Raw genomic sequence first — 15168 nt, 5'->3', positions numbered from 1 at the left:
GTCACCAAACAAAAATGTAATAAAAATTAGATTGTCATCATGGTTAGATCCTGCCAAGTTAGGTAACGATCCAGACCCAGAAGAAATATGGCGTTTATTTTTCAACTCTGAGATATTGGATGAGATAGTTGCACATACCAACTCAAAACTACAAGTGATAAGGAATAAATTACAAAATCCTTCATCTTCCAGTTATAAAGATACAGACAAAACTGAAATTGAGGCAGTGATTGGTTTGCTGGTCCTATGTTCCATTTTCAAGTCTGGACGTGAGAACTTGGCACCACTTTTTGCAAATGACTGTACTGGATGTCCCATTTTTCATGGAACCGTGTCTCTAAAACGATGTGAAGTTTTACTGGTGGCTCTCAGATTTTATAATGCATCTACTCGCAAACAGAGGAAGAGAAATGATCCTGCAGCAGCTGTGTCCAATATTTTCAACATCTTTATTTCTAATTGTCAGAAGGTAATTCAATTGGGGGTCATGCATGTGTTGATGAGAGTCTAATCCCATTTAGAGGAAGATGCCGATTCAAAATATTTATGCCCAAGAAACCTGCTAAATATGGCATTAAAGTCATGTGCCTAACAGATGCACATTCTTCATATTTGTATAATGCTTATATTTATGTGGGGAAATATAGTGATGGAGCAACACTATCTGATGAAGAGAAAAAGTTCCAAAAGCCAACACAGTCTGTGATTCGTCTTTCCAAATGTATATATGGGACAAACTGGAATATCACAGCAGACAATTGGTTTTCCTCCACTGAATTGAGTAAGAAGCTGCTGAAAAACAGGTTGACATATGTTGGAACTCTAAAATCCAACAAAAGAGAAGTTCCAAAGGAGTTTCGCCCCAACCCAAAGAAAGAAGTGGGCTCCAGTATTTATAGTTTTACTACAGATCTTACACTATTGTCTTTTGTTCCAAAAAAGTCTAAGGCAGTTTTAACGCTGTCTTCAATGCACCACACTGCGTATACCGATGAAAGTAGCAACAAACCACAAAACATCAGTTTCTATAATGCCACAAAATCTGGTGTAGATGCTCTAGACACAAAGTGCAGCAACTACTCAGCTAAACGGAGAACGAGGAGATGGCCACTGGCAGTATTTTACTTCCTAATATCTGTGAGCTGCACAAATGCCTATGTTATGTATCTTCATAAAGGTATGATGTCAAGATTTGAGTTCATGAAGGGAGTAGGAATGAACTTAACCAGGCGTCATATGCAGAGAAGGCTCCAGATTCCAAACTTACCAGATGACCTCAGACAAATTATTTCAGGTATTTTGGGCGAAAAGCAAATATATGGGAATCCAACAAAAAGAAAATTAAGTGACAAGCTAGAAAAGAGAAAAAACTGTGTTTTTTTCCCTACACATTGAACAGAATGATGGCATACAAGTGTGTGAAATGTGATAAACCCAATTGCTCACAGTGCTCCAAGAAAATATGTAAAATGTGTGTAGAAAGTTTGTAATTTTTTCTGTTTATTTGCATGTATATCAAGATATTTGAGAAATCACATGTCAAGTTTAGAAACTAATTCATTTGAAACAGTAATGTTAAATTTTGTGAATTTTGCTAAGGATTAATATACTTTATAACCTATGTCATGTAAAAACTAGTACTTAATTCTATAATTTTTTCATATTGTTTTGCAAAATGTAATTGAAAGAGAATAAAAATATTAGTATTAATTTTTCATGAAGCTTTTAAATTGTTATTTATTTTCAATATTCTCTACAGTGGAAATTCTTTGAAAAATTTGGTCATCGCGTAAACGCCAATTTTTCACATGTTACCACCTAAGGGTTAACTAAAGACATAGAAAAAGAAGTAGGAAAAATGCTAAGGAAAATATTTGGTCTGATTTGTGTTTGCAAGTATTTTTCAATATCACTTTATAAATGTAGCAGCAAAAATTGGATTAAATGAATCAACTGAAAAAGTAAGAAAATATATTAAAAATCGATCAAAAAAAACTTTAAGCACCAACATCTTTCACTGAAATTAATAGAATTATAAAAATTATAAAAAGCAAAAGCCCATGCAGCACTGATGGAATTTCGAACAGAATTTTGAAAATTTGTTCTAACTTAATGTGTGATGTCCTCAGAAATATATATAATGCATCAATGGCACAGGGAATTTTACCAGACAGATTAAAATATACAATTGTTAAACCTCTTCATAAGAAAGGAATCAAGAATGACTGAATAATGAGGCACACAACAATGGATGTGTATGCACCACTGCTAGAATTGCACACTGTTTGGACCTTCAACAAATGTGGAGTGGCTGATGCTGTTTGTTGCTTTCTTTGATGAGAAACAGTTGATTGGAAGTTACTAATTTTACCTTTCTTGTTCCATTTGCAAAAGGTACATGAGAAGAAAGATTGTAGTAGCCTACTATATACATCTGAATGTCTCTAATTTTACCCTCATAATCATTGCACTAGTTGTAAGTTGGAGGTGGTAATATGTTCCATATGTTTTACTGGAATGTGGCTTGCAGAATTATAGTTTGCAGATACATACATTAAAATGGTAGAAGATAAGATATAATAATATGAAACAGTATGCACGTATAGGTAATAATGAAAGCTGGAGAACTGGCAGTAGCTAAAAGAGGTTGAGATAGCCATTTCCCATCATAGATGGATATCCAAAGAATCCAACCAGTTGATTGCTGCAGGTGTTTATTAGTAATCTCTCAATAGTTCACAATTCCTTTCTTGTAAGGCTCTCCCATCAGAGTCTGTTCAATATTTCTGGAATATTCTTACACTGAATAAACAACAGGAAGGACACCAACTACCACTAACATTGCCAATTCCAGATAAAAATGTCAATGACTGCTGTGTACAAGGACAAGAAAATAGTTGGGATATCGAGCTTCATTGAATGATAGTAGCATAAAGTCTAACATTTTCACATCTGGAACATTCAGAGAAGGATGGGCTATTTGGGAGATAGCTGGTTGTGTACAACTACAAAAAGCAGAACATTAGGTTTGAGTGTTAATCAGATATACAGTTTCAATTTATCATCAAAGAATGATGTTAACACATAATTTCCTACTGTAGTTAAAATTAAGTTCCGTTGTGAATGTTGTTACCTTGATTACTTTATTATTTGATGGATGGAAAATTTCACTAGGCGCCCTGTATGTGTACTGTGGTTAAAGCGGCACATTTTGTTTTTGATAACTCCTGTGATTACCATTTTCTGTTATAAGTGCACCCTTCAACTGACTGAAAGATGTGTGTTAGAGCGAATCTTTTTTGCTTTATAATATATTAAGATTTCTCTCCATGCCAGTTGTGAAAATAGAGAGGAGATAACAGCTGCTTATATATCTTCATGCATGTTATTATTAACTTCACAATCACCAAGAGAGCTTTCTGTGACAGCTTGTAGGAAAATTCAGTATTAATTTTTAAAAACTGATTTTTTAAAATTTTAGAGTGAGTTTTTAATGAGATGGTACATTTTTTATTTGAGAACTGCTTTTTAGCTTTTTCAGCATTTCTGTGACACTACCCTTCAGCTGAAATGACTGTGTGAACAGTTGCACTGACTGTTTCTCATGTAATCACTCTCTGTCCCCTGTTGGCTGAACCTGATGCAGATCCAATGTGAGGACCGTTCCAGTACAGGCTGCACAAATACTTCATTACCAATATTTTTCTTAGATAAACTGCATTTTCAAATATTTTACCAGTGGACCATGGTTTGCTATTTGCTTTATAGTCAAGACTCAAGCTTTGTGAGAGTTCTACACATTTTTGCTGCTACATGACTACATGGTGGGATTGGTGCGAGTTAATCCTGTGGGCAAAAACCAATGCCCTTTCTTTTAATAATAATTTGGCTATATTTGCACCAAGTTTAGGTTAAAAAAAGTCTCCAGTTATTGAAAAAAACACATAGATCTTAACTATCTGTTAGAAAAAGAAAGAAAACACACAGATATCAAGTAATAAAATATATTCAACAGATATATAATGAGGTTTGTTAACGGATGGAAAAGTTCCTAAAGAACATTATCCAGAATAGAGAGACATGCACAAAAGTGATGTCTGCTGTGTCTCACAGAAGTATGACAGAAGCTTTACTGTTCACATCATACAATAATTACTCAGTGGATAGTAATAATTCCCATTTTATGCTTTTAGCAGATTCAGCAATCATTAATAATGAAGTGTTATATGAAATAAAACTGTAGTAATATCCAGTAAGACACTGACAAAATTTTAGCCTGGTACCAAGTACGGCCCCTTGACAACACAGTTACAAGCCACAACTACACTTGGTCATGTCGTGTAAATAGCAGGGAGTAACTAATTGTTAAGATGTGCAATGGAATATTTACATAGCCTCTATTGCAGCTAAATGGAGGAAAGATCTCTATTCATTGGTACACTGCAGCTTACCCAAAAAGAGGTCGCTTATCAAACACTTCTACGGTCAATACTGGGGTGCTGCTCGAGTGTGTGAATTCTTATTCAATCAGATTAACAGGGGACATTAATGAGCATATCCCAAAAAGAAAGATACGAATAATAACAGAACAATTTGCCTCGTGGGAAAGGGTAATGAAAATTTTAAAAAGTCTCAACTGACATATATTCAGAAAAATGACTGCAAATATCTGGTGAAAAGTTACTCATCAAACCACAGAATTTATTTTCAAGGTGGAAAAATCTACAAAAATTCCTCGTCTTCCACACCATCTTTCCCACAAAAAACATGATGGTCAAATTAGACAGAGGCATATAAGCAGTTATTCATCTCTTACTTGTCTCAACCAATGCACTTTACCATGGTAGGTAGATATATCTGTTGAAACCTAAATCGTGTCAATACAGAATTGAGTACTTTTTCTACATAGTGTCAAAGCAATCCATGTTTTTGATAATTTGTAAGATTTGCACGAGCTGGTACAAACCTCTGCACGGCGAGCTCAAAGGAGTTGCCAGCGCGAACAATAGCGTCCTGCGCCTCCTTGTGGCGTAGATTGAACAGCTCGACGTCATTGACGCGGATGAGAGCGTCACCAGCCTGTAGACCCGCCTTCTCAGCCAAGCTGCCGCCATTCACCTGCAAACGGGGGACCAAAGTTTTCACCCAAGAAATGTTTACAAATGTAATTAAGACTGGAGTGTGCATGCTTCCCTCCCCCCCCCCCCCCCCAAAAAAAAAAAAAACACACACCACCAATATCTTGGTTGGGTGACAAAGTGATCTATTGTGTAGCCAAAGGCTGGAAAGCAATGATCTGGCTGTGTTGGTGATGCCAATGAATGTGAGTATGAAATATAGGTTGTGATAAGAAACTGACCTGTATGTTCACACTGTATTTAATGCTGTTTTGTGATAAAAACAAAAACTGCAAGATAAATTCAGAAAACCTGTATTAGATAACTGTCAATTCTCTAATGGACCATAATATGTACATATAACATACATAAACTATGGAAGGTGTGTGCAGGGGTGGGGGGGGGGGGGGGGGGGGGGGAATCAGTTCAAGCCCCTTACCCAAATTTCAAACAGAACTAGGCTGTTTTCTCTACTCCAGAATAGCAGTATTTTATTAGATATGTTCAGTATGAGTAATATAATAATTCTTTAAGTATGACGAGAAATTACACTGTTAAAGTTAATCAAAAATTTGAAGATATATGGGTACAAAAACCACCACAAACATTTATGTTATTAAATAGGAAATAATTATCATGGCAGGTGTATTTATTACAGTCACATACAACAAGTGTGGTTAAAACTGAATCAAAAAGTTGTAGGGTACGTTCTGTAATTCCCATCATGAAGTCTCAATAAATAATTTTATTTATTGTGCACCATTAGTTCTCATTAATCTCAAACACTTCTCTGCAAAGAAGAATAACACCAACTGTTTCATTTTCCATGAATACTAAATTAATACCTACTCTCTAATACTGCAGCTCAGTGTTGCACTTGGTACACTGGCTGTTTAAGAGTAAGATCCCAGAATGGAATGGAAGGAATGAAAATGTAGAACTTAACTTTTAGACAATGAGACCATTTGAGGCAGAGCACAAGCTCAGACTGAGGAAGAATGAGGCACATGTAGTTAAACTGAATAACAAAACATAGCCAAAGATTATGGAAATGTTACCAGATGGTGGAAGGTCCATGGGCTGCAGGAAGAGAAAAAGAGACAAGAGTAAAATAAGATTTACAAATGTAAGTGTGGGGCAGATAGAGGGGGACTGCAGAAAACAGAATGGAGTGGAAAGCCATCAGTTATTATCTGTGGTCCCCTGGCCCTGATAACATTGAGCAAGAAAACATATTTTTTTGATAAATCATTTTATTCATTTTTTCAACATCCCCAAGATGTCATTACTCCCTATACATCTCCAGATCATTCTCTGCAAAGAAGAAGAATACTAACTGTTCAATTTTTCATTTGTGGTGAACACTGCGGCACAGCATGGCTCACATTCATGCTCTCACTGTCAAGTTTTATGCTGCTAAAACATGATATTATCATCATCATCTCCTAGCCAAAATTCTGGATTGTGTACCTTATGACGTATGTTGAAATGATGTATACTAGCATACGCATTTTGCTTGTGATTTATCCAAGTTGCTAATTGATACCCAAATGCAGAAATATTTCTGAAATGCCAAAGTTTGTGAATTGTTCATAGGTATTGGAAATGACAGTGTACACAAAGATGTGTGAAACCCAAACTACTAATAGTTGACTTAAATTTTAGCTCTGGGCTTCTAAGGTTAGAATGAGGGAGAGGGGTGGCAGGTACCAGGAGGTCAAACGAGCGCATCAAGTTTGCCAAAAAAACAATGCTGCAGCATATTGCCTTTATTATCAAATATAGCATCTCATTTATACTTTTGTATTTGAAAATCCTAACGTTTCAGTTTATATAAAATACTAACCTTTTGCACGTGAGTTCAGCTGCATACGCATATGGCAGGTACAAGGCATATTCAGAAAGTAAATATACTATGACCATAATGTGCTGTGCTTTTCTTCTGTTTTGAGGATTGACAAAACTGGATGTCACAGGGGAATTCTCTGACCAGAGAACATTGCAGTATGTAAACTCACATTGTAGTATCCACTTGTGTGAAAGACGTCAGTAAGAAATTCTGCCAAGTGTGAGTGACATGCTGTGATCCACATCTGACTCACCTACTGCTGCACATGAAAATGGTTTACACTGAAGGTGTTATAAACAGGACAAGGGTGTATGGCTGTTATAGGGATTTTAGTGGAGGCAGAACAAATGTTCATGAGAAACAGAGGAGTGGAATATCTTCCATTCGGACTGATGAGTTGGAGCAAATGGTCAAGGACACTGTTCATGAAGACCACCAATTGACAGTGGATAAAATTTCTGTGATGTTTCCACAACTCTCCAGTATTCACCTGTACAAGACATCCACAGAAATGCTAAAATACTGGAAACTGCGCAAGATGGTTTCCAAAATAGCAGACAGATCGGCACAAGAAAAATCAGGTCAGTCACATCTGCGAGTTTCTTGAGTGACTTGAAATGGAAGGTACGGATTTTCTGAGCTCTATTGTGGCTGCAGATGAAACATGGGTGCCTCATTATACACCTGAGACAAAAAGAGTCATTTTGCGACCAAAAATTCGTCATTCTGGCCAAATTTATGCTCCAGCAGGGACCATCAATGCACAGCAATATTGTGAGACCCTAAAAGAACTGAAAAGGAGCATGTAAAACAAAAGGAGTGGAATGCTGACAGAAGGAGTGGGCTTGTTGCTTTACAATATCCATCCTCACACAGCCTTAGCCACCAATGCACTCATGGACTCATTCTGTTGGGATTTTCTGAACCACCCTCTGTATTGCCCTGACTTTCTGCCTTCAGATTATGATCTTTTCACCTATCCGCAGGCACATAGGAGTAGAATTAAATTTTCAACCAACGAGTAGGTGCAGCAAGGGGTTACAAAGTGGAGGAAAGAGCTGGCAGGAGAGCTCTCCGAGGGCGTCATAAAGAAACTTGTGTCACGGCTCACAACGTGCATTGAACGGGGTGGCGATTATGTGGAGAAATAGTCAACAAGTGTATCAATATGTGATTATGATTCAAGTGTATCAATAATATCCTGTACTTTTTTCCAAATACATTTTTTTCTAAGAAAATATAAAATTTAGTACACTTATTTTCTGAACATGTCTTGTATACTACTTTCTTCCTCTCTCTCTCTCTCTCTCTCTCTCTCTCTCTCTCTCTATCTTCTCCTCCTCCCCCTCTCTTACCACCTCCACCTCCCACACTCTTTGTCCATCCCCTTCTCCCCCTACCTCTATCTGTCTCCTCCTACCCCACTCTTTGTTCATCTCCTCCTCCTGCTCACTCTGTCCATCTCCTCCTGCCCTCGCAGTCTATCTCTTACTGCCTCCCCTGTATGTTTCAATATCATCCTCCCCATCTCATTGTCCATCTCATGTCTTACTCATCTCCCTGTCCATCCCCTCCTTCCCCCTTTATTCATCCATTTATTCTTATCCCCTCTCTCTGTTCCTCTTCCCTCGTGATCTGTCCACCTCATCCTTCCCCTCTGTCTGTTTCTGCCTCATCCTCCCACCACTATCTGTCCACCTCTTCTCCCACCACAACCTGTGTATCCATCCCCTCCTCTCCCTTTCTCTGTCTATTTCATCTTCCCTCTTCTCACTACCCATCTGCTTCTCCCCCTCTCTCCCCTCAGCTGTGCCCATCCACACGTATACATCCAGGAACATATTCTGGTACCACCCACACACCAGAAATTGTGAAGGGCAGGGTTTAGCAACCCTCCTCACCCCACCTCACCCCTAAGGCAGCTAGGTGGTCCTTCCCACACTTCTCCCTAGACAAGAAGTAGTATGTGAACCAAATTTGATTGAAATCAATCCACTGGTTTAGAAGGAGATGTGGGAAGACTGCCACACATACAAATATTTTTACTCACATACAAGGGTTGACTTGAAAAGTAATGCCTCCACCTTCGTAACTCTTCAGCAGTTGGGAGCATTGGTATATGGCAGGTACTGGCTTGTTCCGTAGCCTCTTCTCTACAGCTCCAACTGGCAGAAATCCTTAGCAGCAAACGGTTATGTTGTTACAGTGTAAAGTATGGAACCCTGCACAGATGGTCGGTGAATGCAGTTTAAGCAACGTGCAGTCATTGAATTCTTGACAGCAGAAGGTATCATCCCAAAGGAGATCATCAGAGAATGAAAGCAGTTCATGGTGATTGTGTTCATGTGAATACTGTGTGTCGTTGGGTGAGTAAGTTTAAAAATATTGAGGCAGGAATATCTGACCTGCATGAGAAACAAAGAGTTGGACATCCTGTGACAGCAACCACCGAGTTTCACAAGCAAAATGTTGACAGATTGATCCAGGACAATCGTCGTATCACTCAAGAGAGAAACAGCAAGCACAGTTGGCATTTCACAAGAACGTATGGGTCACATTGTTGCTTTGCTTGGCTATCGGAAGACCTGTGCAAGCTGGGTTCCCCGGATGCTGACTCCTGAAATGAAAGGGCACAGACTTGAAATTTGCCAGGAACTCCTCTCGCATTACAATAATGAAGGTGATGCCTTTCTCCATTCAATTGTGACAGGAGACGAAACGTGGGTGCACCATTACGACCCGGAGACGAAACGTCAGTCTATGGAATATCGACACGAAGACTCATCCTAGAAAAAGAAATAAAAGACGCAGCCTTCAGCTGTAAAAATCGTGGCCACAGTGTTCTGGGACGCAGATGGTGTTATCCATGTCGATTTCCTTGATCGTAGAACAACAATAAATTCAGAGCGTTACATCACAACGCTGCGAACTCTGAAATGACAGGTAACAAAGGTCCGAAAGGAAAAGGGAAATGTTTCCCTGCAGCATGACAATGCCAAACCACACACTTCACGTGCCACCACAGCAGAACTTCAGAGACTGAATCTCACCACCGTACGGCATCCTCCATACAGTCCAGATTTATCACCGTCTGACTTCCATCTGCTCCCAATAATGAAAGACGATCTGTGGAGACATCATTATGCATCTGATGAAGATGTTGAGAGATCTGTGAGACTGTGGTTGCAGAAACAGTGCGTCGACTTCTTCCGCGACGGCTTCAGAAAACTTGTTCGTCGTTGGCATAAATGTATCCAATTGGCTGGTGATTATGTGGAAAAGTGAATATTGGTAATTAAAGATCACATACTAAGTATTATTTCTGCGTTTGATTTATTAAAATATTTCCATCCAAACCCAATTAACAAAGGTGGAAGCATTAATTTTCATTCAACCTTCGTATATTATTTAAGTCCTCCTTACCTTTAACAACAATATCTACGATATTTTCGAACCGGGGCAAAAACTAGATAGTGACAACACCCCTCCCCCCTCCTTACCCTTCAAGCGTCTGCGATAGGACGTCAAAAATTTAAAAAACGATTTTTCAAAAATATGTTTATTTTGTAGCGCACATCTTTCTGAAGAGTTTGACATACAGAACATATACGACCAGGAAAATGCGAGATATGTTATTTGAAGTGTGCCAAAGAGCAGTCCCCCATCTCTTCACACAGCGTTCTTCTATCAAACGTCACAGTTTCTCGTTCTGTGGATCTTCAAAAAGCTCACAAATAATACTGGGGGGAGGGGGGGGGGTGTTATTTGTGACCAGGAGAGTAAGAACTCTTCAAAAAATTTGCGTTCTTTATTACCTATTAGCTAACAACTTTGTCTTTTGTGTGAGATAAAATTAAATATAGGAAACATGAAACCAATGAAGACAAGAGACAAGCAAGACAATACACATTTCTTCAAGCCTTAAGTCTCAGCATATTTTTCTCTCTAATCTTGCTATAGCTGTACACAGTGTGCTTTCCTTTCTGCAAAAGAATCTTTACCTTGCCAAAGTTTGTCAAACGTTTTGCCACATGAAAAATCAAAATGTCGCTGTCTAATACCGAAATAGCTGTTAATATAAATAGCACCCAAGACTGGTGTGATTTCACAACTTGATTACGTCTATTTTGTCACTGTCTGCCGGATAAAACGAAACAGATCTTCCTAATATTGCTGCAGTTGTAACACACGCCAAATAAGCGAGACTGTTTTGGCACAAATGGTCATTTTTATCTACCTCATTTACGTAAATAACACGGTAGAAGTATCTAGAATAGTTTGACATTTCATTCACATTCTCCAGTTTCTCAAACATGAGATCGAGAAGTAGTAGTAGTAGTAGTAGTAATACGAAATTTTTAGATCATTTAGAATCGTCATATTCTTCCATATAACTTGTGTCATATGTCCGTTTCTTCTTCTTCAGTATAACAAACAAATATCGTCATCACTAATTCTGTAACTATTACTGCCATTGTCAACGGTTATTCTCCGCTTAACTTCGCTAACCCTGCCAGAACCGCCGATTCACTTATCCCAAGTTTATTCTCCGGTTAGGCGTTATTAAGTGTCCATACCACGCTTTTTCTTCTCTGTTTCGGGAATAAAACTTAAGCGGCTGCTAACTAGGAACTATATAACTGGTCCTTAAGTAGTGTAGCGATCAGGCAAAAATTTTCTGTCAAAATTTCATTTTCTTGGATACACCGAGAAGATAATATGTACTCTTTCTTACCAATTGTTCCTGTTAGTCGTTCATTTCCGCTCTGGTAGTGTGGATCTATGGATTTCGCCAGTGGCGGCGTTACGCGTCGGCGACCGCTGACGGCCTCGCAAAAAAGTTGTTGAAGCTGTTAAAATTTTAGCTACTTAGTTGTCCGTCTCTATTTCGGTACGAATGTAGTAGTATTCATCTAGGGTCGTCCGGCAACAGTTAAGCCCCATTACAAGACGCATCTAAGGTGTACACCTATGTGGCAACGCGCCAAGCGTACGAGTTGGAGACTACAGACGGGATCTGGTACATTACACGAATCGCGAATCAGCGCATGCGCACTAGACGGCAGCAACGCATGGAACTCGAAGGAGACTTTCGTTGGAAAGTCGTACACACACAAAAAAAATTTGGTAAAATAAATTATTAAATTATATATTTAGAGAGAAAGCTGATCGCCATATTAAAGAAAGATGCATGTTAAACGGAAGATACACTTTCTTTTCTTTATACCATATTCACAGCCCGCTTAGCATCCATAGTTTTTCCGAATTGACACTTCGATCCAAAAAGGAGATGCAACAATGCTCTGCGGAAGAGACAATACAGACAGGAGCATTGTCTTGGCCGTAATGCCATATCTCTGAAACCAATCCTACCAAGCGACACTTCACACTTTTCTCGGGTTATTGAAGTGGTACAAGTGAACAAGTCTTTTATCTCTGGACGTGTGGTTGTAACAGTTTCAGCCAAACATACTAAAGGAACCCCATCCTATGTTAAGTCAGTATAAAAATACATTCCTTGGCGTATCTATTTGGTTGCTATCATACACGACAGAATAAAAAAAAAAAATCTGCCATGTACGATAATCGCACAGCCTGTTCGCTCTATACTATGACACCAGTACTTTAAGCATCCTACTGTAGTTATCAACGTACTTACCACAAAAGGTTTGTTAGATCATCATGCCAAGAGACATAGTGAGAAAATGGGAATCCGGTGCACCAAAAAGAAAAAGATAGGCTGAGACGATTATACCCAACCAAGCAAGCAAGCTATGAGTTCGAGTATGATGAAATTTCGTAAGAAAACTTCAGGTTTAACTGCTCCAGAGGCCTCCGATGAAGCTCTTATCCATGTGCCGTTAGTTTCTGAAACAGAACCAGCTTCCGGGTCGAATGAATATGTTGCCTTTTCTGATACAGCATCAGAGTTGGGTGAAAGTGCTGTGACCCGAGATTGTGAGTCGAATAAAGACTTCAAAAGTGATAATCAAGAACAAACCGTTCATATATATTTAAACAACAATACGAAAACAAACAAGTAAGTTGAATGGTGATAACAACGAGATTCCAAGTGAATGAACTGCGAACAAAACGTTGCCAAGGTTGGTGAGGGTGAAGTGTCGCAAATGTCTGCGTGCACTCACTGTGTCGCTTTCACGCACACCGCTCGTTCAGTTGTTGGCCTGTTAGTGCTGAATCACTGAGTCACGCAAAAAAAAATTTTAGATAAATAATAAGAATGCAACAAATCATTATTTGAATCATTCAACACAATTCCTGTTATAATGTGCTGATACCTGTAGAAGTATCAATCTGGAAAGTATCGAGCAAAAAAGCGTCGATTCTTACTCCTGTCCCTGGATGTGGAGTTCCAACATACTAACGTCTCTTCTTAAGCAGAACTAAGGATACGCCTTCGCGCGTATGTCCTTGAAAGTCCACTCTGCCGCCGGCCTTGTGACTGAATTCGCAGAGTCATCTGGTATTTCAGAGAGCAGAGACGGCGCCAGTACTGGCCACTTGCTGTCAGCGGTGACGTACAGTACATCTCTGACACTTGTTTCCTGCTGCCGTTCCGACAGATGTTTGCTTCCTGCTGCTGTTCCGTGAGATATAGGGGCAGTCAAATGAAAACGAGACGGATGGGAGAAAGTAAGTAAAATGTTTATTGTTTCAAAATGGCTCTGAGCACTATGGGACTCAACTGCTGAGGTCATTAGTCCCCTAGAACTTAGAACTAGTTAAACCTAACTAACCTAAGGACATCACAAACATCCATGCCCGAGGCAGGATTCGAACCTGCGACCGTAGCGGTCTTGCGGTTCCAGACTGCAGCGCCTTTAACCGCACGGCCACTTCGGCCGGCTATTGTTTCAAAACATGGCCGTAGCTATTAGTACATTTATCCCCCGGTGAGACAAGGTGGTCAATGCCTTCATGGAAAAGTGTTTGCGGTTGCCTACGGAACCATGATTGCACTCAGGCGTCCACCTCTTCGCCGGAAGGAAATCGAAGGCCAGGAATGTCTTTCTTCAGCTCTCCAAAGAAAAAGGAAATCGTACAGCGAAAGATCGGGCAGGGAGGAAGATGTTCAATGGCTTCCCAGTGGGACCACGTGTTACAAGCTGCAGAAGTTTCGCTGAGCAGTCGTGCTTCCGAAATTGTGCCACGGTTCACATCCACAGGTGGACATCCTGGTTTATGCCAATTACGCTCGCCTGTAAAACTTCGATGTAGATTTCTACTCGGACGATACATCAGAGATCCTAGAGGTGTCCGAGTCGACAGCGTACGATCTTCCCCGCGCGCGGCGCTCGCTTCAGAACAGATAATCACGCTGCGTTTCCAGGTAACGCCATTAAACACGTCTTACGCGAGAGACTGTCTTCAAATGTTCAAATGGTTCTGAGCACTATGGGACTTAACTTCTGAGATCATCACTTCCCTAGAACTTAGAACTACTTAAACTTGTCTAACCTTAGGACATCACACACATCCATTCCCGAGGAAGGATTCGAACCTGCGACCGTAGCTGTCGCGCCTAGAACTGCTCGGTCACTCTGGACGGCAGACTGTCTTATCTCGGTAGACTATTCATCAGGACTGAGTGTATTGCACCCCCCTGGTGTTTTATTCTTGTGCTGGGTGTTGTTTATACGTCAGCGACAACATTGCGTATGTTGGAAAGCTGTCTTTTGTGCCATCTGGAACCTGAACGGCGAAAGTAAGGCTATGAGCGCCCATCCTTTTTACAAAATAAAAAAAAAACAGAAAAACAAAAACAAAAAAATAGTGTTGTTGGAAAGTAGTAAATCGTCCACACTCCTGTGAATTGAAAGAACAGGGAAGGTGTCGCTTCAACATTTCAGAACATCTACATTCATATTTTTGAGAAAATATATACTTACAAACACGTCAAAGAATATTTAAAGGTTGTATAAATAGCGCCTTCTCACTTTATCCATCACAGTTTTCTTTCTAAGTTCCAAGTAGCACCAAAAATTATTTTTCTCGTTAAACAGGTCTGACTTTTTCACTGTTAAAACAATTTTCATCGAAAACCTTTTTATGTTTACCTTCTTATTTACACACATTAATCTTCAACTTTTGTAATCCTGTCTTCCTCAGTTGCGTGTAATATTACGGTATATTGATAATTTTTACTTATGGACAGTCTGACACCAACTGAATAAAAGTTAT

The 15168-nt window shown here is 39.4% G+C and overlaps 1 protein-coding gene across 4 annotated transcripts in view; it reads right to left on the bottom strand.

Annotated features, from left to right (window-relative positions):
* The window catches only part of LOC124711327 (PDZ and LIM domain protein Zasp-like), a 296730-nt gene that overhangs the window by 83365 nt on the left and 198197 nt on the right, over positions 1–15168 (bottom strand). For all 4 annotated transcript variants that reach the window (XM_047241348.1, XM_047241347.1, XM_047241349.1 and 1 more), the window contains exon 2: positions 4967–5118. In XM_047241348.1, the coding sequence (XP_047097304.1) occupies positions 4967–5118 (152 nt within the window). The remainder of the gene's footprint in view (positions 1–4966; positions 5119–15168) is intronic.

This window comes from Schistocerca piceifrons, chromosome 8, assembly GCF_021461385.2.
Source record: "Schistocerca piceifrons isolate TAMUIC-IGC-003096 chromosome 8, iqSchPice1.1, whole genome shotgun sequence".
In the NCBI taxonomy this organism is placed as follows: Eukaryota; Metazoa; Arthropoda; class Insecta; order Orthoptera; family Acrididae; genus Schistocerca; species Schistocerca piceifrons.
This window is presented reverse-complemented; position numbering and strand designations above follow the sequence as displayed.